At 33.5% G+C, this 22,759-nt stretch overlaps 1 protein-coding gene across 1 annotated transcript in view; it reads right to left on the reverse strand.

Annotated features, from left to right (window-relative positions):
• Positions 1 to 22,759, reverse strand: part of LOC145288063 (thiosulfate:glutathione sulfurtransferase-like) — a 47,738-nt gene that overhangs the window by 9,342 nt on the left and 15,637 nt on the right. The window contains exon 2 of the mRNA XM_080136108.1: positions 1,411 to 1,578. Within this exon, the coding sequence (XP_079992234.1) occupies positions 1,411 to 1,578 (168 nt within the window). The remainder of the gene's footprint in view (positions 1 to 1,410; positions 1,579 to 22,759) is intronic.

The raw sequence follows: 22,759 nt of genomic DNA on the forward strand, positions 1-22,759 counted from the left end.
TATCCAGGACCAGGGGTCAAGGAGCCGGACTTTTACCATCCAACACCGCAACCCTGCTTGTTAGTCTCCATTAGGAATTGCTTTTCTCGCCCTTGCCTGTTGAGACAATTAAACACTTTTATATAGTCAACCAGAGTTAAAAGAAAAAAATACATTGCTACTAACTTTAAGTTAGAGTGACAAGTTTAACTTAAAAATGCCTTTCCTTGAAGGTGTCATACCACTAACTCTTGCATCAAAGATATAAGCATCACCTAAAAGAAATAAAAAAGAACTCTTAACTCTACCACTATCCCTAAGTCCAAACGACAACCCACTATTCTACAAAACCCTTTCAACCAAATATGGTAATCTGAAAAAAAAAATAAATAAAAAATAAATAAATAAATAAATAAAATAAAATCTGGATTTATCTCCCACAGAAAAATTTATTAACCATCCTAAAATGCTAGAATGACCTGGAAATGGTGGATTATTTATATTACATTTATATGTGAAACTAATAATCTGCTTTAAGTTCAAAAATAACTTTCAACTCAGTTTTCAGGGTGTTCACAGGTAATTTTCTAAGGTAGAATCGTGTATTTTTTTTTTTTTTTTTTTTTTTTTACAAAGGAGTCACCACTTATCTATCAAGTCCCAGAGGCCGCTCGAGGATAAAGGTTAATGAGTGTACAATAGTCAATGGGACAATACCGTAGTAATCGTTAGTAGTGGAAATTTCAAGATTTATGAAAAATTGTACAAGTTATAATGTGCTTAGCCAAAAGACAGTTTAGGAGAGCATTGTTGCTTATGAGGGGATTTCAGGAGTAATGCCTCCTATTTTTTATTCCACTCAAATGGATTAGAGGTGATTGAAAATTGCATTGTTATGATGACTGAACTTATGCATTCATGACTTGAAAGTTTCATTTCTCTGTTGCAGATATTGATGGTGTAAGAAAGCAGCTCTTGTCATGAATGTACATTAAGCAGAAATGTGTCACTGAATTCCTGGCAAAAGTGCCAGGAGAATAATGACGATCAGAGCACAAAAGGTTACTCATTTTAATAGTACCCCTCCCATCTTCGTAGGTCTTCAACTTTTTGAGTTGAAAAAAATAGATAGAATAAGAGGTTTTACTTTTCGAATGATCCGCGTAGATTTCTTGTGGTTGTGAAGTAATCATGTGATTAGGTTTTGGGGTATAAACATTCAACAGAAAAAAAAAAAAAAGAAAATGGCGAGAAGAACAGTCTAAAATTGTCAAGTAAAAAAAAAATTATCATTTTTACTGCTTATCCGATATAAACCATATGTCCCCTAGAAATAGTTCAAAGGTTGCAAAACGTACAAACACATTAGCATCGGTATTACTTATATTTCGAAATCTCATTTTTGTTTGTGATTAAAGTAAAGCTACTTACATGGAATATTTACAGCACATGGAATTTTACCCGTGTCCAAGATTTCTTTTGGTTCTCGCACATCAAATAATTGAATATCTCCGCATTCAATTAGGGCATCTAAGTCATCGTAAGAAAGATTAGTCCATTTATCATAATGACTGCCTGTACTGTAGTAGTGATACCTGCCTGATAAAGAAACAAGAAGTTTGAATTTATAGCAACATTTAAAAAAGAAAAAAAAAACAGAAAGAAAAAGAAACTGATCTAAATTGAAGGATTCTTGATATCTACAAATTATTACACCATATATGGAGTATTGTTGCCATATTTGGGCTGATGAATCTGTCTCATTTGAAGGTTTTTAACAAGGTGCAGAAACGTATTTGCAATTTAATTGGCCTCCACCCTATCTTTGCAAGCTCTCTCAGACGTGATGTTGATAGTATTTATAGAAAAGACTATTATTGCAGATGTTCTTCAGAACTGTCTGATCTACCCCCTGATTCTTATGTTCCATGGCTCTGTCGGTGGGGCATTAGAATACGCCGACTGCCCCCCTGCAGAGGGTAAAAGTCCCTCAATGGGGGTCCTGGATATGACCTTAAACTATATCCAGTGGTGAGGCCCTAGCTTGTGGGCTTTAGGGAGTGTGGAGCCACCCTTTAATTACCATTGCTCCCAGGTTCACTCTGACCCGGAGTGGTAGTACCTGTTAGGGTCCCAACTATGGGTTAAATAGAAACCGACGTGAAAACAACAAATATATTCTATTAAAAAATTTTTCTTCAAAATCTTTGGATTCGGCATTAAATAACCCGAAAAGGGTTGATATGCCGTAAAACAAAAACAACCAACCAACCAACTTATGTTCCAGCTCATTTGACTCAATCTAGTGGTCTCATCAGTTTTGATATCTCATAATACAGCTTCCTACTCCAGTAGCTTCTTTCCAAGAACAGCAGGCTTATGGAACTCTTCCTGCTAATCATTTTGCCCCTACTTTTCAAGACCAAGGTCAATAGGCATAGCTTCACACCTTGTCTGGAGGGATTTAAAAACATTTGTTTGCAATAAAACACATTACAAGAATGCATGGTTTCAGATTGATAGAAGTGTTGAGAAAGTTTCGAAAGAAAAAGAGCAGTTTTTTGTGAGCAAGGATAACAATAGAATATCCGTCCCCGATGGATACAAACAATACATATAGCATTTTAAGCTCTATACATTTATACTCAGAAATACATAAGAGATACGTGTTCTCTATCCTGTAAGCAGCGAAATGTAATTTGTTTTTAAGTGCTTACGTAACTAATAATTAATTATTCACTTTATGACGTGAATCTTAGGTTTCTTTAGACCACTAACAGCCTTTATTATATGACTAGCAAGCTGCTCAGCATTACCCAGTTGTAAAATATGACTAAATATGATATTTTAATTTATACAGATTTTGTATTTATTACAGAGCCAATACTCTTGATTATATTGTACCCAATATTTAGTAATTTCAAAAGTGTAAAAAAAGTTTTGTGCGATTAGCTAGAATAGAAACCAAAACAGCACTCCAGTGTTATTTATTATTATTTGAGCTAAGCCTATATGCATATCAAAATTTAAAAATTAACGTTAAATGTATAAATGTACATTTGTGTACGTGTAGAAGATAAATGTTTAGTCAACTTACACCTGCCGAATTCTAATTTTTGGAAATATTTGACCCCTTTAGCAACTATATTTATCAGACAGTTCTAGTATGAATTTTTGTTTTTAAAAGTACAATCTTACTACTTATTAATTATTACCCCTTATGGATTAAATATACGGTTCCTTGAAAATTGTGTGTAGATTCCCAAGTTTGACAAGATACACCCGAAGAAGATTGGAGGTTACATCGACTGAAACATGAAGATAAAACTCCAGATGAGAAAAATAGTCCAAATAACATGAATGATCAATCCTCATCTCAAAACTTCAGAAACGTTGTTTTATTTGTATTTTTTTTTTTTTTTTTGGTAAAGAATTATAATTTAAATTAAATTCTGTTCAAGCTTTTTAAAAGCTCTTTAACCACTTTAACATGCCTGGTTATTTCCCACTTTGCCATAAGGACTTAGACACATGCATGGACTTTTAGTTTATATAAAAACATCGAAACACCCTCCCCTTGACTAGAGAAACAAAACTTTAATCAGATGACCAGCCCTTTATGTGCTTTAGACTTAACATGCAATATAACATTAGCTACTTATATTTTCTCTACTGCTCTCCCTTGACACAGGACTGTACCCTAATAAACCAAGTCTCTGACAGCATAGATATAGCACTCTCCCTTGATACTAGTGCACAAGTACATGTATTTGGTGACTTCAATGTCCATCACAGTAATTGGCTTGGATTCTCTACTTACAGACATAGCTGGTAGCATAATACATAGCTTCTCTATATCTCATTCCCTACCACAGATGGTTACATTTCTAACATTTCCCAGGTCAGCAAAATCAATGTCTCACTTCTAGATCTATTTCTGACCACAGTTCCTGATGATCGTGTAATGAATGCCCATCGCCTCCTCCAGAATGCTGATCACGCTGTGATAATGGTAGAAATTGCCCTAGATTTGCGAATCAAAACTGAAGAGCCGTTGCTCAAAATGACAAAGTATTATAAGAAAGCCAACTGGGAAGCTAGCAGGAATCTCAGATGCCCCATGGGGAACTATTTTTTCTTCCCACTGAACAGTGTGCAAATGAAACTACTGAATAGTTCAAAGTGGTCATTGAAGCACATGTTCCCACATGGAAATTCTATAGCAAACCCCATTCTCCCCAATGGTTTACTTCTACTTGTGCAGCTGCCATTGCTCAAAGGCAGTATGCATACCGCATAACTGACATAAGTCCAGTACAACCAGACAAAAGTATATAGAAGGTAGAAGTAATTGTAAAAAGAAATGGCAACAGCTAAGACTGAATACACTGAAACCACCAGAAAACGCATTGAAGCACAGAAATTAGGAACCCGTGATTTCTGGAAAATCTACAACAGTGCAGTAAATAATGGGCAATCAACAATTCTCCCACTATTCAACAATCATGAGGTTGCTTGCACAGCAACCGAGAAGGCTAACATGTTTGCCAGTCAGTTTGCCACTTTGGACCCAGCAAACCATTCTCTCCCTGACTTTCCTTTGTGGACAGATGCCACACTATAGGATCTGAAAAATCACCCTTCTCAAGCACATGATATCATAAAAAAAACCTAGACACCTCAAAAGCATGTGGACTCGATCTCATCTCAAAAAAAAAAAAAAAACAAAAAAAAAAAAAAAAAAATGCTCTGCCGAGGTTGCTCCAGTTCTCTCCAAACTTTACAACAAATGCCTTAATGAATCTTGCTTTCCTGACTGCTGGAAAACCGCTTCTGTTGTACCAGTTGTTAAGAACTCTAGCAAAAGAACTGACCCATTAAATTATCACCCCATTAGCCTCCTTCTGCTTTTCGTCAAAATATTTGAGTCCATCACCTTATAGCTGCTAAATTTCTGACCGGCCAACAATATGAATTTAGGCAAGCCCGTTTGACAGCAGATATCCTAACTAACCTCTGAACATATATACCATTCACTGGACAAAGCAGGAGGGTAGAGCAGTAGCCTTCGATATATATAAGGCTTTTGACAGGGTATGGCACAAGGGTCTTCTAAGGAAAATCAGATCATATGGTATCACTGGAAGAATACACAACGTAATTATATCTTGAAAAGAAGAATCCAGGTTGTCCTCAACAGTCCTACATTTAAACAATATGATATAAATGCGAGAGTACCTCAAGGGTCTATCCTAGAACTTATTCCTAATATTCATAAATGACCTCACTGATAAAATTGTCTCTGAGATGGGTATATTTGCTGATGATATCCCACTCATAAAAGGCACGAGGAGAAAACAAATGAACAGATATCTAAGAAAATGGTAGAAACCCTAGAGGAAGACCTGCAATCTGTAGTGGAATGGGGGACAAAAACAGATGGTCACATTCAATGCTGCTGAGACCAAGCTTGTTACCTTCAATAATTACAAGAAACCTTCTCTACCACCAATAGCAATGGCCAAAAACATTACCTGAAAGTACTTTTTTTAAACTCCTCGACCTAACGTTCACAGGGAACATGAGTTGGAACAGACACATTGAAAGCATTGTCAAGGCTGCTGCAAAGAAGGTTGACTTTCTCTACCGAGCTAGAAAGCTACTTATGCCTGAAATTATCCTGTACCTCTATAAGGCCACCATTCGCCCATGTATGGAGTACTGTTGTCACATTTGGGCTGGTGCATCTGCTACTAGTCTAACTCCTAGACAAGGTTCCAAAGAGTCGCCAACCTGATAGGTCCTGAACTGTCATCTAAGCTTCATCCTCTGCCCTATTGACAAAATGGGGCATCCCTCTGCCTATTCTACAAGTATTTTAATGGTAGATGCTCTGATGAACTACAAACCCTTGTACCCCTTCGACATAAATACCCCCGACAAACAGCAAAATTCCACCCCTACATGGTACAGATCCCTAGATGTAAGAAAACCTACTATAATAGTTTCTTTCTCAAAACTGCTAGACTTTAGAATTCCCTTCCGGGTTACTGCTTTCTCAAATGTACTGACATGCAGAAGTTCAAGTATTACCTTGCTGCTTACCTCCCTACATAGTATCCCTCCAACTTATATTTCCATAGTAGCCCCCCCCCCCCCCCAACATCAAAGTGGCACTGTGCCTTGTTTGGGGTGGAAAATTTAAATAAAATAATCCTTTCAGAGTTATCATGGAAAAAATAAAAAAAAAAAAAAAAAAAAAAAAAAAAAACAACTGATTAACCCAGAGGTTGTACATCTTCACAATATGATATACATGCAGAAAAAGGGAAAGATTTAAATCCAATCAAAATTTCAGTAATGCATAACGTCAGAAGGTCAAAAATTACATTTACATTACAAATATATCAGTAAATAAGGTTATAAAAAGGTAACATTTATTTTCAGTGGGAGTAAAATGTTATTCTTTGCAACATTTTAAGGGAAGGGGGTGGTAAATAGTGCACATGAAGTTGTGATTTTAGTTGTTGTGATTAGTTTATTATATTTAGGGCAGCTTTTGGAAAATACCACTTCAAAAAATGAACACTTGAAATCAGAGAGTAAGATTTTTCTAGAAGAGTGTGATGTTCAAGTAGCTGCAAATTTTTTTTTATATCCAAGATACAATCAAGATGCTAAAAATATCTGCTTTTCCTTTGATGCCAGATGGAATTTCAGGACTTGAAAAAAAAAAAATAAATAAATAAAATAAAATAAAATAAAACACAGAGGAGGAGAGATAAGTGATATATAGGTCATCAAACTTAGAAAAAGGAGAAGCCAGCTGGCAGTCAATAAACCTTGCAGAAGGACAGTAAAGCTCCAAGCAAGGATGAAATTAGAACTTCACATCTTTAACCACAGAAGATTAATTTTTTTTTACTGATAGCTTTTAAAATATGACAAACTATGGATTGAATCGCAGGAAGGTTGGCAAACCAAAGAAAGACAAAACAGTGGAATTTTGAGGCAGTTGATTACTGAATTATGAGGATTGGTGTTATTGCAAAATATTAAAAAACACATTTGAACCATGGAAAGGAGAAAAATAATGATAAATGAATATAAGCAGATGGAGCCAAGAAATATTTACTCCAAAAAGAATAAAACAAGTTTATTATTTATAATCTAACTTTGTTCCTTCTTTTGGATGAGAGCCCAGCTCATTATGAAATCAAACGTTCATTAATTTGGGACAAAAAACGATTATCACTTGATTATGTTTGAGGTCATAACAATTACTCGATTACATGTGGAGCATGACGACGACTACTACATCACATTTCAAACTTGCAAAAGGAAAGAAACTCCAAGTTAAGTCTTTGTAAGCAAACAAATTAAATTATTTAAGATGCTGTAAATTAGTTTAGTAACTTTTTTTGTACTTCAAGAATCAAGAAATTTAAAAAATGAAAATAGTAAAAAAAAAAAAAAGACTTAATTTGATCAAGTAGTTTTGTTTTTTTACAGAGGAAAATCAAATTTCTAATGAGATCGATTTTGCCATGGCCATTTTACCTATTTCGCAGATGAGGAAGAGGTGCCTTTAAACGAGAAAAAAAAAGTTATTAACAAAGGACAATAAAAATGGATTAAAAAAGCAAGAGAAACTTTGTAAAATAAGTGAAAAAAAAAAAAAAAAAAAAAAAAAATTTATCAAAGTATTTTTTTTGCCCAGGTTTCAAAATAATATCAAATTTTGACAAACTTTAAGCAGTAATTGGAGTTATCTCCCCTGGCACCCCCCCCTCTTCATTCGTGAAATAAGCAAGATGGCTGCGACACAATCGATCATTAAAATTTGATTTTCCTGTCCAAAAAACTACTTGATCAATTTAAGTGAGTTTTTTTTTTTTTCAATATTTTCATTTTTGATATATTGATTAAACTAAACCAGTACCTTTTCTATTTTAATTAAAGTATTATACACTTAAAATTCTTGATATTGATTAAGTGTAATTTTAGTATTCATTTGGACAAATTAAATCAAATTATAAAAAAGTATTAAAAAAAAAAAAAAAATAAACATATCCACACACTCACCCAAATAAAATGTCCTTTTTAAATTTTTAACAATAAGTAACTTATTCTTGCATCAACAATTTTTCGCTCTTGTCCATTGCACTAATTTAGTTCTTTAGGACTACAATCCATATATTAATACCGTAGTACCTTTAAGATACTTACGTATGTGTCATGGTTTTCAGATTATAAATTATTCGATCAGGAGATCCCATTTATTAGAAAGGAGGATAGAAATGATAACATACTATGAATATGAAATTCGTATATAGAGACGCTATGTTAATGTTCCTAGTATGTTATCACCTATCCTCCTTTTTAATAGGATCACCCAATCACCGAAGACTCAATGCAGCAAAAAAAAAAAAAAAAAAAAAAAGTAATGTTGCTTTTGGGCCATATGTGAACCTAAAATATACCTTCTTCGTCTTCAGGCTAGGATCCAAGAGTAGTATCTGTTCTATTTAAAGATGGTATAAGGATATCATGAGGTTTCCATTTGTGTCTGGTGTCCATACAATGGAAATGTCACAGATTTGAAATGTAATAAGCCTTCCGACGTACCTCTCCACCGTACAGTATTTCAGTATCTTATGGCTAACTGGGATAGTTTTGTACATTTATATCTGATCTACCTCTGAATTCCATGTTTAAAAAGGATGTGCCCTCTATAGTATCAGACCTGACAGAATGGTTAATTGTACGTATAGACTGATTCATACCATCCAAAAAATTCCAACAAAAATCGAACAGCCAACCATGGTTCTCCCCAGAATCTGCTGCTGCCATTGCACACAGAAATCACTTTTTTCATAGCTACCAATGTAATGAGACTAAAACTGCTTCAGGACTGCCAGCAACCACTGTGAAAGAGTAATAAAAAATGCAAGAAAGCTATATGCTCAGTTCGTTAAATCCAAAGTAGCTGAGCAGGCTTGGTTCCCACCAGTTTGGCAAATAGCATGGCAAAACTAAAAATCCAAAATTTAATGACAGTTCGAAAGAAACTACAGTAGCCTTTACAAGACAAAATAACTTCATTTAGTCTTGTAAATTTTCATGTATTTTTAACATTTGTTTTGATGTTTAAGTAAAGAATCAACTCTATAAGGGTTTATTTCTTTTTTCATCACACACAGAGTTAAGCAATGATGACGCTAGTCAGTACTAGATGGGTGACCATTTTGGGAATGCTAGGCACCGTATGTGTTGGAGACAACTCCTAGTATCATGCTTAGTTATCTTGACCCTGTCTTACCATAAGGACCAAGTATTTCAGGATGAAAGCGTGTGATAGTTTAAAGTGTGGGGGATTTGCATCTAAGTCAAGCGCAAGTTACAGGAAAAAGAAAAAGAGGAAGACAACTTTATAAATACGATCAGCTGTGTGTAAGCCTTAAAGTCTACCATAGGTGAGGCAATACCATGTAATAAATTGCCGAAACAAATTATCGTGCTTTTAGCAAAATGCGCAGTTATTTATGTTTTTTTTCTTTTTTGGTATAGCCTATTTAATTGGTATATTAGCAATATTGGGCTCACTAAAAGTATTAATTTATTTTTCTAAGATTTAAAAGAGTTTTCCATAAAAATAGTGAAAATATAATTATTTTTTATTTTTGTTAATCTGTAAGATAATAATTATCAACATATTCAACAAATTTCACATATGTTCAAAATACAAAGATGCAAAATTAAACATGTTCAAAATACAAAGATGCAAAATTAAACGTTCAAAATACAAAGATGCAAAATTAAACATGTTCAAAATACAAAGATGCAAAATTAAACATGTTCAAAATACAAAGATGCAAAATTAAACATGTTCAAAATACAAAGATGCAAAATTAAACATGTTCAAAATACAAAGATGCAAAATTAAACATGTTCAAAATACAAAGATGCAAAATTAAACATGTTCAAAATTCAGATTTTCAACCTGAAAATCTAAATTGTGCACAGTTTTATCTACAATCCTTACTTTCACACAATACAATATATTTTGTTCAGTTCCAGCCGATTATTTTAAGCATTCTTGTAACCACAAATAAAGAGGGGCGAGTTGAAGGAAAATATATCGATTATGAAAAAGTACACCGTTATAAAGTTCATTCTTCATTTAATAATCGGCAAAAATTTCGTATTGATTAGATAAATAATTAATTTTCGATAGATTTTTAAAGAGTCTGTCAAAAAATATGGAAGGACGGAGTAAGTATTTATTATAATATAATATAATAAATATATCTCAACTATTTTATTATGCAATAAAATTTAATAATCACAAAAAACGGAAAGCAATCTCTAAAAAATACAGGGCAAATGAAAGAAGTCAGCAAATTGAACAATATTTTTATTTATTTTTTTAATATCATATAGAATAATATTTGGTTGTCTGAAAACAAATCTGATGAATTTAGTCTGTTCATTGGGAGTGGGCAGAGGTCACAGAATACTCAGCTGTTGGAAAAGGTATAATCCAAACAAAGTGACAGATCCAAAATAGCATCTCATTGTTTATACCTCATTTTCATCTAGAAAATTTTTTGTTAGATTTCAACCAGATTTCATTTACCTATTTATAAATTGATTTCAGTTTTATTAATTTAAGCCTATTGCTTTCAAAATAGTAAAATTATTTAATGCATAATAAAATAAATAAATAAAATAAAATAAAAAAAAAAAACTTTTTTCTTTCAATAGAAATGTCCTACATTTATGGCTCATTAAGTTTTTTTTTCCAGTTGAACAACAGAAAAAAATTCATTGTTTGCTAAGAAAAGAATGTATTCCATTATGAAAACCGGTTTCTGTGTCAAATCTTCAGATTCACCAATTTATCACACAAGATTTCATTCAATCCAGTCAAGAAATTGTAAAAGAAATTTTGTTTCAGTTATATGCTTATTTAGAGAAAAAATGTCTTCGTATCATTTTGTAATACAACCGCTTCCACGGACTCTTGGCAGCAGTCACCGTAGTTACAAGTTAAATGTGATCTCAACAGAGATTACAAATGTAATATCGTCTAGTCTAAGACCCCCCCCCCCCCGCTCAAATGTATTGGAACTTGGCAGGCAATAGTCAACCAAACATTTTTATGTATGCGCAAATATATTCATTTTTTTAACGGCCTTAATTTTGAAGGTTTAGATATGTATATCAGACGATAACGGATAATACAGAGCTGCATAGGTGCTTCTATATTATACAAATGGCAAAATGTTGAATTTTAAGTAAAACAAATGGTATTTATGTAATTGTCAGGTCTCAAATACTAACATATCCAAAAATTATGGAAAACAATAAGGCAGAAATATAATTATTAATGAAAAACTAATTTCGATAAAGTTTCGATAGGGGAATAAATTTTGTCAGACATTTTCAATTACGTTTGTCACATGACAAAAGCAAAAGAACTTAATTATCTCCCCTATCAACTTATCTATTTTTAGTAAGTGTAATAAAGTGATTTCATTTCATTTAACAAATTTCTTTTTTCATGATTTTTCTACATTGCTTTTCCGTAATTTTTGGATATGTTACTATTTGAGACCTGACAATTATGTAGGTACCATTTGTTTCAATTGAAATTCAATATTTTTTCGTTTGTATAAATATACAAGTGCTGCTACATATTCCAGTTTGAAGTCAGGTTTTGTTTTTAACTTGAAATCACTACTATATAATTGGGTACAACCTAGTAATTAATAGAGTATTGGTTCTAAAACAAATATGAAATTTGCATAGATTAAAATATTTAAGTATATTTTATGACCAAGCCACACCAGGTGGGTACAGTATAATTAATAGAGAATTGACTATAATAAATATGAAATCTGCATAAATTAAAATATATTTAAGTGTACTTTATGACTGGGCAATGCCGGGCGATTTGCTTGTGTGTGTGTGTGAGCCTATATACAAAGAAAATGGATAATTATAGTTTTCTGATTTAAGAAACATTTCTGGATTGGCCTAGACTTCTGTTTTCAAGTTAATATTTTTAAGATATCCGAGTGAAGTTTGGATTGACGACATTGAAACCAAACCTGGGTAATTTGCGACCGACCCCATGGTGGATTCATCAGGAAATCCGGAGATGCTCGATCATTTAAAAACATCGACTCGCTACTTGCTCCTTTAGTACGATTACTCTAACTCAACGATTGCTGTGCATTACCTTCCTCTATCTTTATGATTGTCCTAATCACTCTTTCTTTCACAGGCAGTGACGTCTTCCTTCACTTTTTGATAATTTTTTTTCTCTTTACTGAAATAACTTCTCCATTTATCAGAGAAATATTAATTTAACCGAGAAACTTTATCGTTCAATAATTTGTCAATTATGCCCCAAATTGACATATGTAACCTTTTGTTTTACCAGCCGTTATTTTTTTTTTTTTTAGAAAATTATTGCCTGGGAATCAAATTTCTGCTAGTTTCTTATTTCAGAATTTACCGGTCAAATTATTAGACATCACTTGGGATCCATAATATTGCCATAATTTTGTCATATTTGTTTATGGCTAGAAGCGATATCAGTGAATTTAATTTTTTTTTTTAATATATATTTTGTGTAAACTAGCAGTGCTTTAGTTTTTATTGGTTAAGAGTTTTGAGTTGTTGTGACTACGAAATATTTCAATTTAGTCTGTTCACCAAGGTCAAACAAAATTATGTTTTTGGCTCCACTCTGAAACAGGAGTATTTTTTCTCTTCAAGAAGTGAAGGATTTAATGCCTGGACTGTAAAGTATAATACAATCTATTTTTTTTATATAAAACTTCCCTTATTATTTTAGTGATTTTCATAGTGTTAAAATAAAACTTTAACAGTTTAACTTAATGGAGTGGAGAAAATATTAACTGTAAGGTTAAATTGATGGAAGAATATTTTACTTTGTGCGAAAAACGTTGGGCAATTATTGTATGAAATTTGTAAGGCTTAAATCAAATCTTCAGTTGTCCGGCATTACTTTTTAGGAAAATATTTTTTATTTAACGCCCGTTCGAAGTATTTAACAGTGGTAACGTCTAACGTACAGTTGTTCCAGTGTTTTATTGGTTTGAGAACTAAAAAAAAAAAATCATAGACGACTGAGAAACAGTAAAATTTTGGAATAGAATTTCCTACATTATGAGGATTCACACCAAACTAAATTTTAGATGCAGCTCAGTGCTCCTTGAAAGCTGAGTGATGCGAGCTTAAGGATCGTTATGGAGATGTAGAAACAGTGGCTAGCATGGAAAACGATCATAGCAAGTGTTCTGTGGTCTCACAATGGGGAGTATAAATAAATGTGGTAAGGCCCAAACAACGCAATGTGGATTTTGGCAAGAGGGATGACTGGTAGAGTGGTAACTGAAGAAAGCGCCAGGTGAGGATCTTCCATACCTCTTCACAAGGACTAACTAATTACCGACAAAGCTCAAGAGGAGAAACCAAACAAAAAACTTCAACCAAATCAATCACATTTGCGTTCTTCTCTGGAAGAGTTGGACGAGAGCAGAACAACTGGTGGCTAGCTACAATCCACATGAAGTCCAGCAAATCAAGATAAAATTCCTTCACATTGATGATTTTTGGGAGAGTTTTCAGTGAAAACTACATCAGGTCGCTCCACATCTTCGAAAAGGGACCGACAACTCGGATGATGATATTAAGTTGCTGTCCACTGTTGTTAATACAAAGTTGTTGTGATAATGAAGTTGGCGAGAAGACCATACATGTGGCAACAATTCAATTCCATGTCACCCTTCCGGGAAAACAGAAGTGAACGAGAACTTCCACAACTTCAGTCTCACATCTGTCTCCCTAATCTAATTGAATCAAAATAAATTCCTCATTTTAAATACTTTCATTTCCACCAGAAATTACTTTCAACGAGTTCAAATTTACATTTGACGGTAACCATCGCCGTCGGAGATGTATATGAATATGTATTAATAACACTAAAATAGTGTCTTTCTCGCCTTTAAATAACTTTGATAAATACATTGAGTTTTTCAATTACTGTTAATGGAATATTTATTGAAATAAAAAATAGTAAAATTAAAACAAATTTTTAAAAAATCCGATTTAAAAAACGTAAACATGACTATATTTTCATTTTTTTTTTATCTAAGTTCAGCAAAGACAATGGGTAAATTCATGTAGTTTTTCATCATCAGCAGCAGTTAAACAACATTGGCGACCACGGCTCTCCAATGCGGGCAGTTATCTATAGCCCAAAGCAGTTCAACTTTTGACAATCCTGTCCAATCGATCAAGTTGTCCATCAAAAAGCGTCTTGGTTGACCTTGCATTTTCGATTCTGGCATTCTACCAGATGTTCTACGGCTGTTTGAAGGTAAATATGTCCTAAGAAAGTCATTTGTCTTTTCATGATATTTTCCATCAGCATTTCTTTAGTGCATCTAGATCTAGTCCATATTTACTTGTCAGTAGTTTTTACATGGGGGGGGGGGGATCTTCCAATTTTTTAGTAAATCAGCAAAAAATAAAATATCCAACTATGGCCAAATATTTTTTTTTCTACTAGTCAAAAGTACTTCATCTTTATCACCTCTCATACTAGAAGCAAAATAAAAGATCCCTCAAAGTGATATTCAATCCGACAAGCATAATCTCATTTATAAAACTCACTATGTCCGTCTGTCTCCAGTTTTTCAAACTAATTCTTTCGAAACTGAAGATCACCGAGTGGCACAAGGGGAGTCAAATGATTGCATTTTTTGTAGGCCATTTTTTTATGGGTCTTTAGCCGGTTAAAACAGTTGCTAATAGGTGTAATAAAAAAAAAAAAAAAAAATTAAAATAAAGGGGTCAAAATCTACAGAAATCAGAACTCAGCAAACATTGCTCTTAAACCCATGCGTAAATTATATATTTTGTACATTTACAGCAGTTTATTTTTTAATGACGTCATATCAAACTGAGGATGGCTCTGTGGTAACGTCAAGTTTTAATGCTATAGTTTGGGTTTCAGTTTTGGTTCTAGCTAATGGCACCCGTCATAATCTTTGTTTTACTTTTGAAGTCACGACTATATTGGGTACAATATCATGAAATAATGGATAGAGAATGGATTCACTAATAATAATTCCGAAATATGGATAAATTATCATATTTAAGCGTATTTTACTCCTAGACAATGCTGGGTGTTGATAGAGTTACAGAGTGGAAGCTGCATCCACTCGTTTATATAGGTTTTAAAATCACTTATAAATTAGGTATAATCTCAATTCAAAAGAATTTACATGACTTAATTCCTGAAAAATGTTTCACCACAAAGAACGTATTCGTTTCCTCATGTGAGAAACAAAAGCAGAATGACGCCATTTGACTTGAAAGAATTTGCGTGACTCAAATAGGAATTAATTCCTGAAAAAAAAAAAAAAAAAAAAAAAAAATGCCATTCGATCATGAGACTTTATATTCAATCCATAAGATTTTCCAATTTTGTTTTGATAATTAAGATTTCTTGTAAGTTGGTTGTACGAACATCTAAATATATATATATATATATATATATTTTACTCTCAAAATTGTTGAATGATTTGAAAGCCATATTTTTTTGGAAGAGGGGGGTGTAGACTATTTTTTAAGAAGCTAAAATATAGTAATAAAATATTTAAATTACATAAATTATAGTAAAAACTTGTATAATATAAATCTCACCTGTCTGTTTAAATGTATGTATGTATGTATGTCTGCCTAAAACTTTTGACAGAGGCGACAGATTTTCACGAGATCTGTATCATTTTGAAGCTCAACATCTGACGACAAATATCGAAAAATTGGCCAAAAACATTAATTCCTTCACCCTCAATTTGACAGTTTTCTACAAGGAGGGGGTCGATTTTTTGCGAGCTATTTTTGCAAGTCATCATATCAGTTGGATTGACCTTGTCTAATTTTAATGTTCCGAATTTCCGGTCATGTCATGGAGTAGCAGTAAGACGTCATATTTTCTTTCATTTTCTTTTCCACCTTCGCAAGCCTGCTACCACTTTCTTTTTTTTTTTTTCAACACACCTTCAAACACTCGGCAAGGCCGGGCACCCGGGTTATTCATTGTAATCTATATATATAAAAGCGAAAATGTATGTATGTATGTATGTACGCTTTTCCTCGATGTCCACAAAAGGCTTCTTTCAGAGAAGCGCTTGCTCGGTTCACAACTTCTTAAAACTTTTTATATCATCTATAAATTGTAATATCTCAGAGTTACCCACGGAGCTCGCCTGTCTATTTAATTTTGACTTTCAAACGTTAATTATTCCACATTTCCCGCATCGGCACGCGTTACATTCGGTTTTTGGTATAAAAAAAAAGCGAAACTCGAATCTAATAACAGGCCCAGGCGCCAGCTTCTCGCGGCCCCGGGCGACAAGATAAAAGTGTAGTATCTGTTCCGGCAGATGCTGCAAGCAAAGACTAGCTATGACTAGCAAAGACCATATGTGGGGGTAACCCCACATATCTGAACTTGGTCAATGTAGGGATCACCCTACAGACCACGGTTACTATCCAGCTCCCATTTCCCACCTCTCAGGAGCAGGATCCCCCTTTCCCTCCCCCCTCCCTCTCTCTCCACATTAAAAAACGGCCTTGTGCCTAATTTGCTCAGTGGGGAAGCAAATAAATACAACAGGCCCAGAGCCAGTGAACGTTTGTCGACTTCGTACGGGGGAGCGGGTTTTTGAAAACAAACAAACCAATTTATTGACCTCATTAAAAACTGTCCCCCCCCCCCCGCACAAAATTCTGACGTCAATCAAAAACGAGCACCTGTTTTTTTTTTTTTTCACACTTTACTATTTTCCAACTGCGTGTCATAAAAAGCTTCTTTTTTTTTTTTTCACGGGCACCTGTTTTTTTTCACACACACCTACAAACACCCGGGTAACGCCGGGTACCCCTCGCTAGTCATTTATAAAACTCACTATGTCTGTTTCCATTTTTTGCTTTTAAATTTTGTTTCGATTCTGGCTGATGACACCCAAATAACATTTGTTTTTACTTTTGAAATCACAACTACTATATATTGGGTGCAATATCATGAAATAACTTACAGAGAATTGATCATTATAATATAATAAACTTTGATAAATTTTTAAAATATCATATTCAAGCATATTTCATGACCTAGCAACGCCGGGCACCCCCTGCTCGTTTCCTATAATTTTAAAAACCGTTGGTATAGTATTAGCTATATATCTATAAATATGAGAATTGTGTGTGAGGATGCTTCTCAACCTATATACTCAACAAATTTTTTTATTTACAGACTTTAAATTTGCTACATTGGTCATTCAGACATGTAGAAAACTAATCAGTTTTCATCCAGAAAAAAGGGCTGCTAAGGGGGGGTCAAAATAGAAAAATTGGTACTTAGGAGTCAAATTTTTAGCTGTTAGCTGTTTCATGAATGTGCATGCACGGCAGCAAAACAGGACAGCTTCTTTAAATTAAGAATAAGTAGGTTTGAAAACACTTTGTAAAGATAGTGTCAAAATGGCCTAATGGTTATTGTACTTAACTCACTGTCCTAAGGTTTTGATTTCGATCTCAGCTCAAGTATTTTTTATTTTACTTACAAGAAGTGAACAGTTTAGAAAAAACATAATACTCACATGCACAGGTCTCAGTTTTTGTATTAATTAAAATATAATTATGAATATTTTGCAACTGGGCAACACCAGGCGGTCTGCTAGAACGTAATAAATATATGATGCAATACATTTGGACATTGATAAAGTTATGAGATGGTTTGCACTAACAACAGGGACATTAAAATGCTCATTTCAGATACACACAAATGAAACAAACAGCTTTCAGATATTCCTGTTTAGGTAGATTCACAAAGAAAATTAATTTGCATGATCATTTGCAATCATTTGTGCATCAGGTGATAAGTCATCTCCCTCTCAGTACAGACCAATAAGTCTCCTGTGTGTTATGCAAAGAACATTTCATTAATTAACCTTAAAAAAAAAAAAAAAGTTTGAATTCGGTAATTTTTTTTTATTATTTCTGTTCACAAATATGGCTTTATTTTTGAGAAATGTTTACAGTTTGTGCTCACATTATTTTCTACAACCTTACAGTTGCCAGACAGACTTTCTTCTAAATTCTAAGTTAGAAACAAAGTCATCCAACAAAACACATTTTCCATTTTAATCTTTTTTTTTCTTGTTAAACTAATTTTTAAAATATCTTTTTCTAAAAAAAAAAAAAAAAAAAAATGAAGGAATTTGGAAGTATTTCATCTTTTGTTCTTGTTAGTTCCTTACATTAAATGGTTTCACGCCTTGTCTGGCGCGATTCCCATAAAAAAATAAATTGCTGAAAAGAAAGTTATTAACTAGCTTAGAAATTCTTAGCAAAATATGCATACAAATAATCCTATAAGTTGGAGAAATAAGATATTGTTGTGATGTACGTGCATATATATATATATATATATATATATATATATAAATAAACATTCTTGGCAATACATTTGCAGCTTCAGAACTTTTCAAATTTTATATTACCCTAAACAAGGCATGTTGCCAGAGATGCAAGAGCTGTGATTTGTACACATTAGATTTTAATTTCTGCATGTTAGTATAGTCAGAGAAACAGAAAGAGTGGGGGATAAATTCCAAAGGCAAGCAGTTCAAGGAAAGAAGCTATTTAAAGAAAGTCTGCTTGGCATCATAGAACCTCTACAATGAAAAGGGTGGGTTTTTGTTATTGGTCGGCTACGCTGGTGGTATTTATGTTGGGGAGGGGGGCACAAATGCAGTAAGTTCAAAGTACTTGTGAAGCAAGCACAGAGATACCCATTAGATTCAAGACTTCTTTACCCTGTCCAAGAAGGAGAAGCTAGTAGTTGGTGCACCAGCTGAAATGTGGTAAAAGTACTCCATGCATGGGTGAATGGTGGCTTCATAGAGATTTAAGATACTGAGAGGTGTGAGAAGTTTTCTAGCCTGGTAGAGGGATCCCACTTTTGTTGCAACAAACCTGAAAGCATACTTTTTGTATTTATTCTAATTCATGTTGTCTATGAATGTTAGACAAGGAAATGAACAGTCTTAGTAGCATTGAATGTGGCTATCCATTTTTAGTCCTGTTCAACTACAGAAGGGGGGCCCCATTTTCTAAGAACTGCGCCATTGACTTTGATATATGCTTGTTTGATTGACCCACATGTCGAGAATAGTGTATTGTCATTAGCAAATATACTCATCTTGGATGTGCTTGCATCAGGAACAATAATGGTCTAAGCATTGACCCCTGAAGCACATGTTAATGTGATGTTTGGATGCAGAGCCATCATGAAGAACTGAATCTTTTTTGTTTAGACAAAAATGCTCTGATTATCTGTATAACATTTAGCTTGTTCCTTTGGTTAGCTTGTAGGTTACATTTTGAAAAAGGTCAAATGCAATTTTTGAAGACCAAATTGCTTAAAAAAGCCAAATTTAATATGAGTGACCTCGCTTTGATGGAGCTTCATTTTTTTAATATCATAATATATTAGAATCGAAAACGATCTTTAGATTTATCTATAAAAATAATTTCTTGTCCTATCCAGAAAAAAATATCCACTTTATCAAAACATTTGTTAATTAAATATATTTCTAATTCTGTGGAATTTTCATGGGTCTTGCTATTCTATATATTAATAGGATAGCGTGCTTGTTATTTTGTGTGCCATGCTTATTACAGACTTCCATTTCTTGTAATAAATAATTTTACCAAGAATTCTTCATAAGTTTTGGTTATAGCTAAAGGAACTCAAGTTATATATATATATATATATATATATATACATACATACATACACACACAATAGAAAAATGCGAGCAAGAAAAGTAATATGGTTAAGCTTAAACATGGAAAAGTAAAGGACTAGTTGTTAAAACTGGAAAAAAGGACAAGATATTCTAGTAAAAAATATAAATTTATAACTTAAAATATTGTGGCATTTGATTGACTATATATAATGTTATAAATTGAATTTAAAAAAAAAAATTCTTAATGCTGCAATATTTTAAGTTATAAATTTATATTTTTTTACTAGAATATCTTGTCCTTTTTTCCAGTTTTAACAATTAGTCCTTTACTTTTCCATGTTTAAGCTTAACCATATTACTTTTCATGCTCGCATTTTTCTATTGTAATCCATGATTTTTCCAGGTTTCCAATAAATTCACTTGTTCTTTGTTTAATTTCAGTCCTATGTTTTTGCACCTTTAAACATGTTATAACACTGTATGGCACTCATCTGCTTTCAATAAAATCCCTCCAATTATCTCCATTTCATACTTTCATTAGTGAATTAGTAGCAACAGTAGTCGCTGTACAGTCAAAAAATATCGCCCACCTCATATTTTTTTACGATTTTCACCACCAGAAAATTCATCATACTAAACGAAAATTGAAAATTTCTTTTTCACAATATAGTTGAGGTGATCTATAAAGTGTAATAATTGTTTGAAATTTGGTCAAAAATGAGTAAGCAATGAAGCTTTTAACCAGTTCTAAATGACTAAACCTGCCACTTAACCATTCAATCAAGTACTATCGTATTTGAATATTTTTTTTTTCATAAGTTTTGGTTGCAGTTTGGATTCAAGTTGATGCACCAAGATTTTATTTATTATTTTTGAAATTACAACTTTATATTAAAAAAAAAAAAAAAAAAAAAAAAAAAAAATTTAAAGAAAATGCCATAGAATATATATACAAAATCTGCAGGAATTAAAATATATTTATGCATACTTTACGGCCAGGCTACACCGGACTAGTTTAGATAAATACTTTTGCATTTTTAACAAAAGAGCTACAATAATATCAGAGCACCTCCATTTACATTGAACATCTACAGAATGACAACATCAATATATTACATACTAGCGGGGGTACCCGGCGTTGCCCGAGTGTTTGTTTCTGGGACGGGGGGGGGGAGTTTTAAAAAATGTTATGGTAGGTAAGTAGGAAGGATCAAACCCGGAGTCATGAGTAAAAGTAGGAAAATAAAGTGTGAAAAAAAAACAAAAAAAAACATCTGCAACGTTAACAGTTCGGCCACCAAGAAAAGTCCATTCCAGTTGTTTAGGGAAAAAAAAAAAAAAAAAACGACTACGGTAGGTCGGCGCGAACGTGAAAATATAATGTGAATTGTCCAGCACGCTAACCACTACGCCACAGAGCACTGCAGCTTAGTTTAGTGATTTTAAATAACTTCACATGAAAGAACTACGAAGCCAAACTGGTGTTCTCTTCTCAACTGTTCCTTGTGAACGATCCCCAAACGGTGTTAAGTGGTGGCAGGGGGAGGAGGAATTTATTAGAGAGAAAATATTTTACCACTTCCATTGATCTTAACCGATTTTGGCCGTGACTTCTCAGCAGAAAAAGTATAGAAATCTAAGATTCTCGAGGAATTTGAGAAATAATAAGCCTATAACACACCTCAGATATTGTTCTGCCGTTTGTGCATATTATATTTGCATGAAATATCTTGATTTTTAATCCTATTAATGTCAAAATCAGACGGGAAAAAATGAGTTCATTTTATTTATATAGAAGATGAATGAATCCCTGTGGAATTTCCACAGGTCCCGCTAGTATAAGGTATTATTCTAGTGATATCACAATTTTTTTTATGCCAGACCTTGTCAAAGGTCTTCAATATATCTAGCATATATCAGCTTTATTCATTGCTATGCAAGCTACATCATGGTGGTTTATTGCCAGTGAAGTATTGATTGGCCATTGTCTACCATACTATCACAGCTTTACCAGAAATCACGATTTCTTAATTTCTGCATTCTTTAGTCATCTCAGTATATGTACCCTTGACTGCAGCCATTGCATTTTACAGTGGTTTCTTGATGCCATAAATTTTTGCCTATTTGTAGTTGAATTATGGCGGTTACAAATGGATGAATTTTTTTTTTTTTTCTACCATCATCATGTTCTTGAGCATTTGTTTTTACATGTTAACATATGGGGGAAGGGGGTAATCGCAACTGGCGGAAAAGGAGGATGGCTACTTTGACTCCACTGGCTGAAGGATTGCCCCACTCTCCTCGTTCTAGTGACCTGTTGTGCCAATTTCAACTTTAGCATCAGATAGCAGCCTATAGAGAAAGGATGCGTTTTCAGTCTGTGCAATATGGCTGTTACACTTCAAACCTCTCGGACATACATGCTGTTTGGCACCACTGCAAAGGAATAAACAAAAAAGGCATTTTTTTCTGCTTTAGTAAAAAGGCATTTATTTCCGTTACTTTTCAAACAATGCCTGTTTTTTTTTTTTTTTTTTTTTTTTTTGTTACCGTTCATTTCATCTGCCATGAGATTAACAAAACAAAGCCATCTTGACATTAACATAAGTCTCTCACCAGGACCACACCGAGTTTTTCTTTCTTCTCCCTGCCATGTGCTGCATTTTTTTCTCGCCGCACACAGGTAAAAAAAAGTCCATTTGCTTCCTTTGTCTGACCACATGTCCTTTTTTCTTTTGACACAATCCTGTGCACACCTGCTCATTTGCATATGTGCTTTAATGGCTGCTGCTGCTAATACCTTTGCTAGCCAGCTATCCTTCAGCTGCTGCTGCTAATACCTTTGCTAACCAGCTATCCTTCAGCTGCTGCTGCTGCTATTTTCTCACACTCGCCCATATATGCTGGCATATTAGCATTGT

Source organism: Euprymna scolopes, chromosome 11 (assembly GCF_053919585.1).
Source record: "Euprymna scolopes isolate OS-2025 chromosome 11, ASM5391958v1, whole genome shotgun sequence".
Taxonomy (NCBI): domain Eukaryota; kingdom Metazoa; phylum Mollusca; class Cephalopoda; order Sepiida; family Sepiolidae; genus Euprymna; species Euprymna scolopes.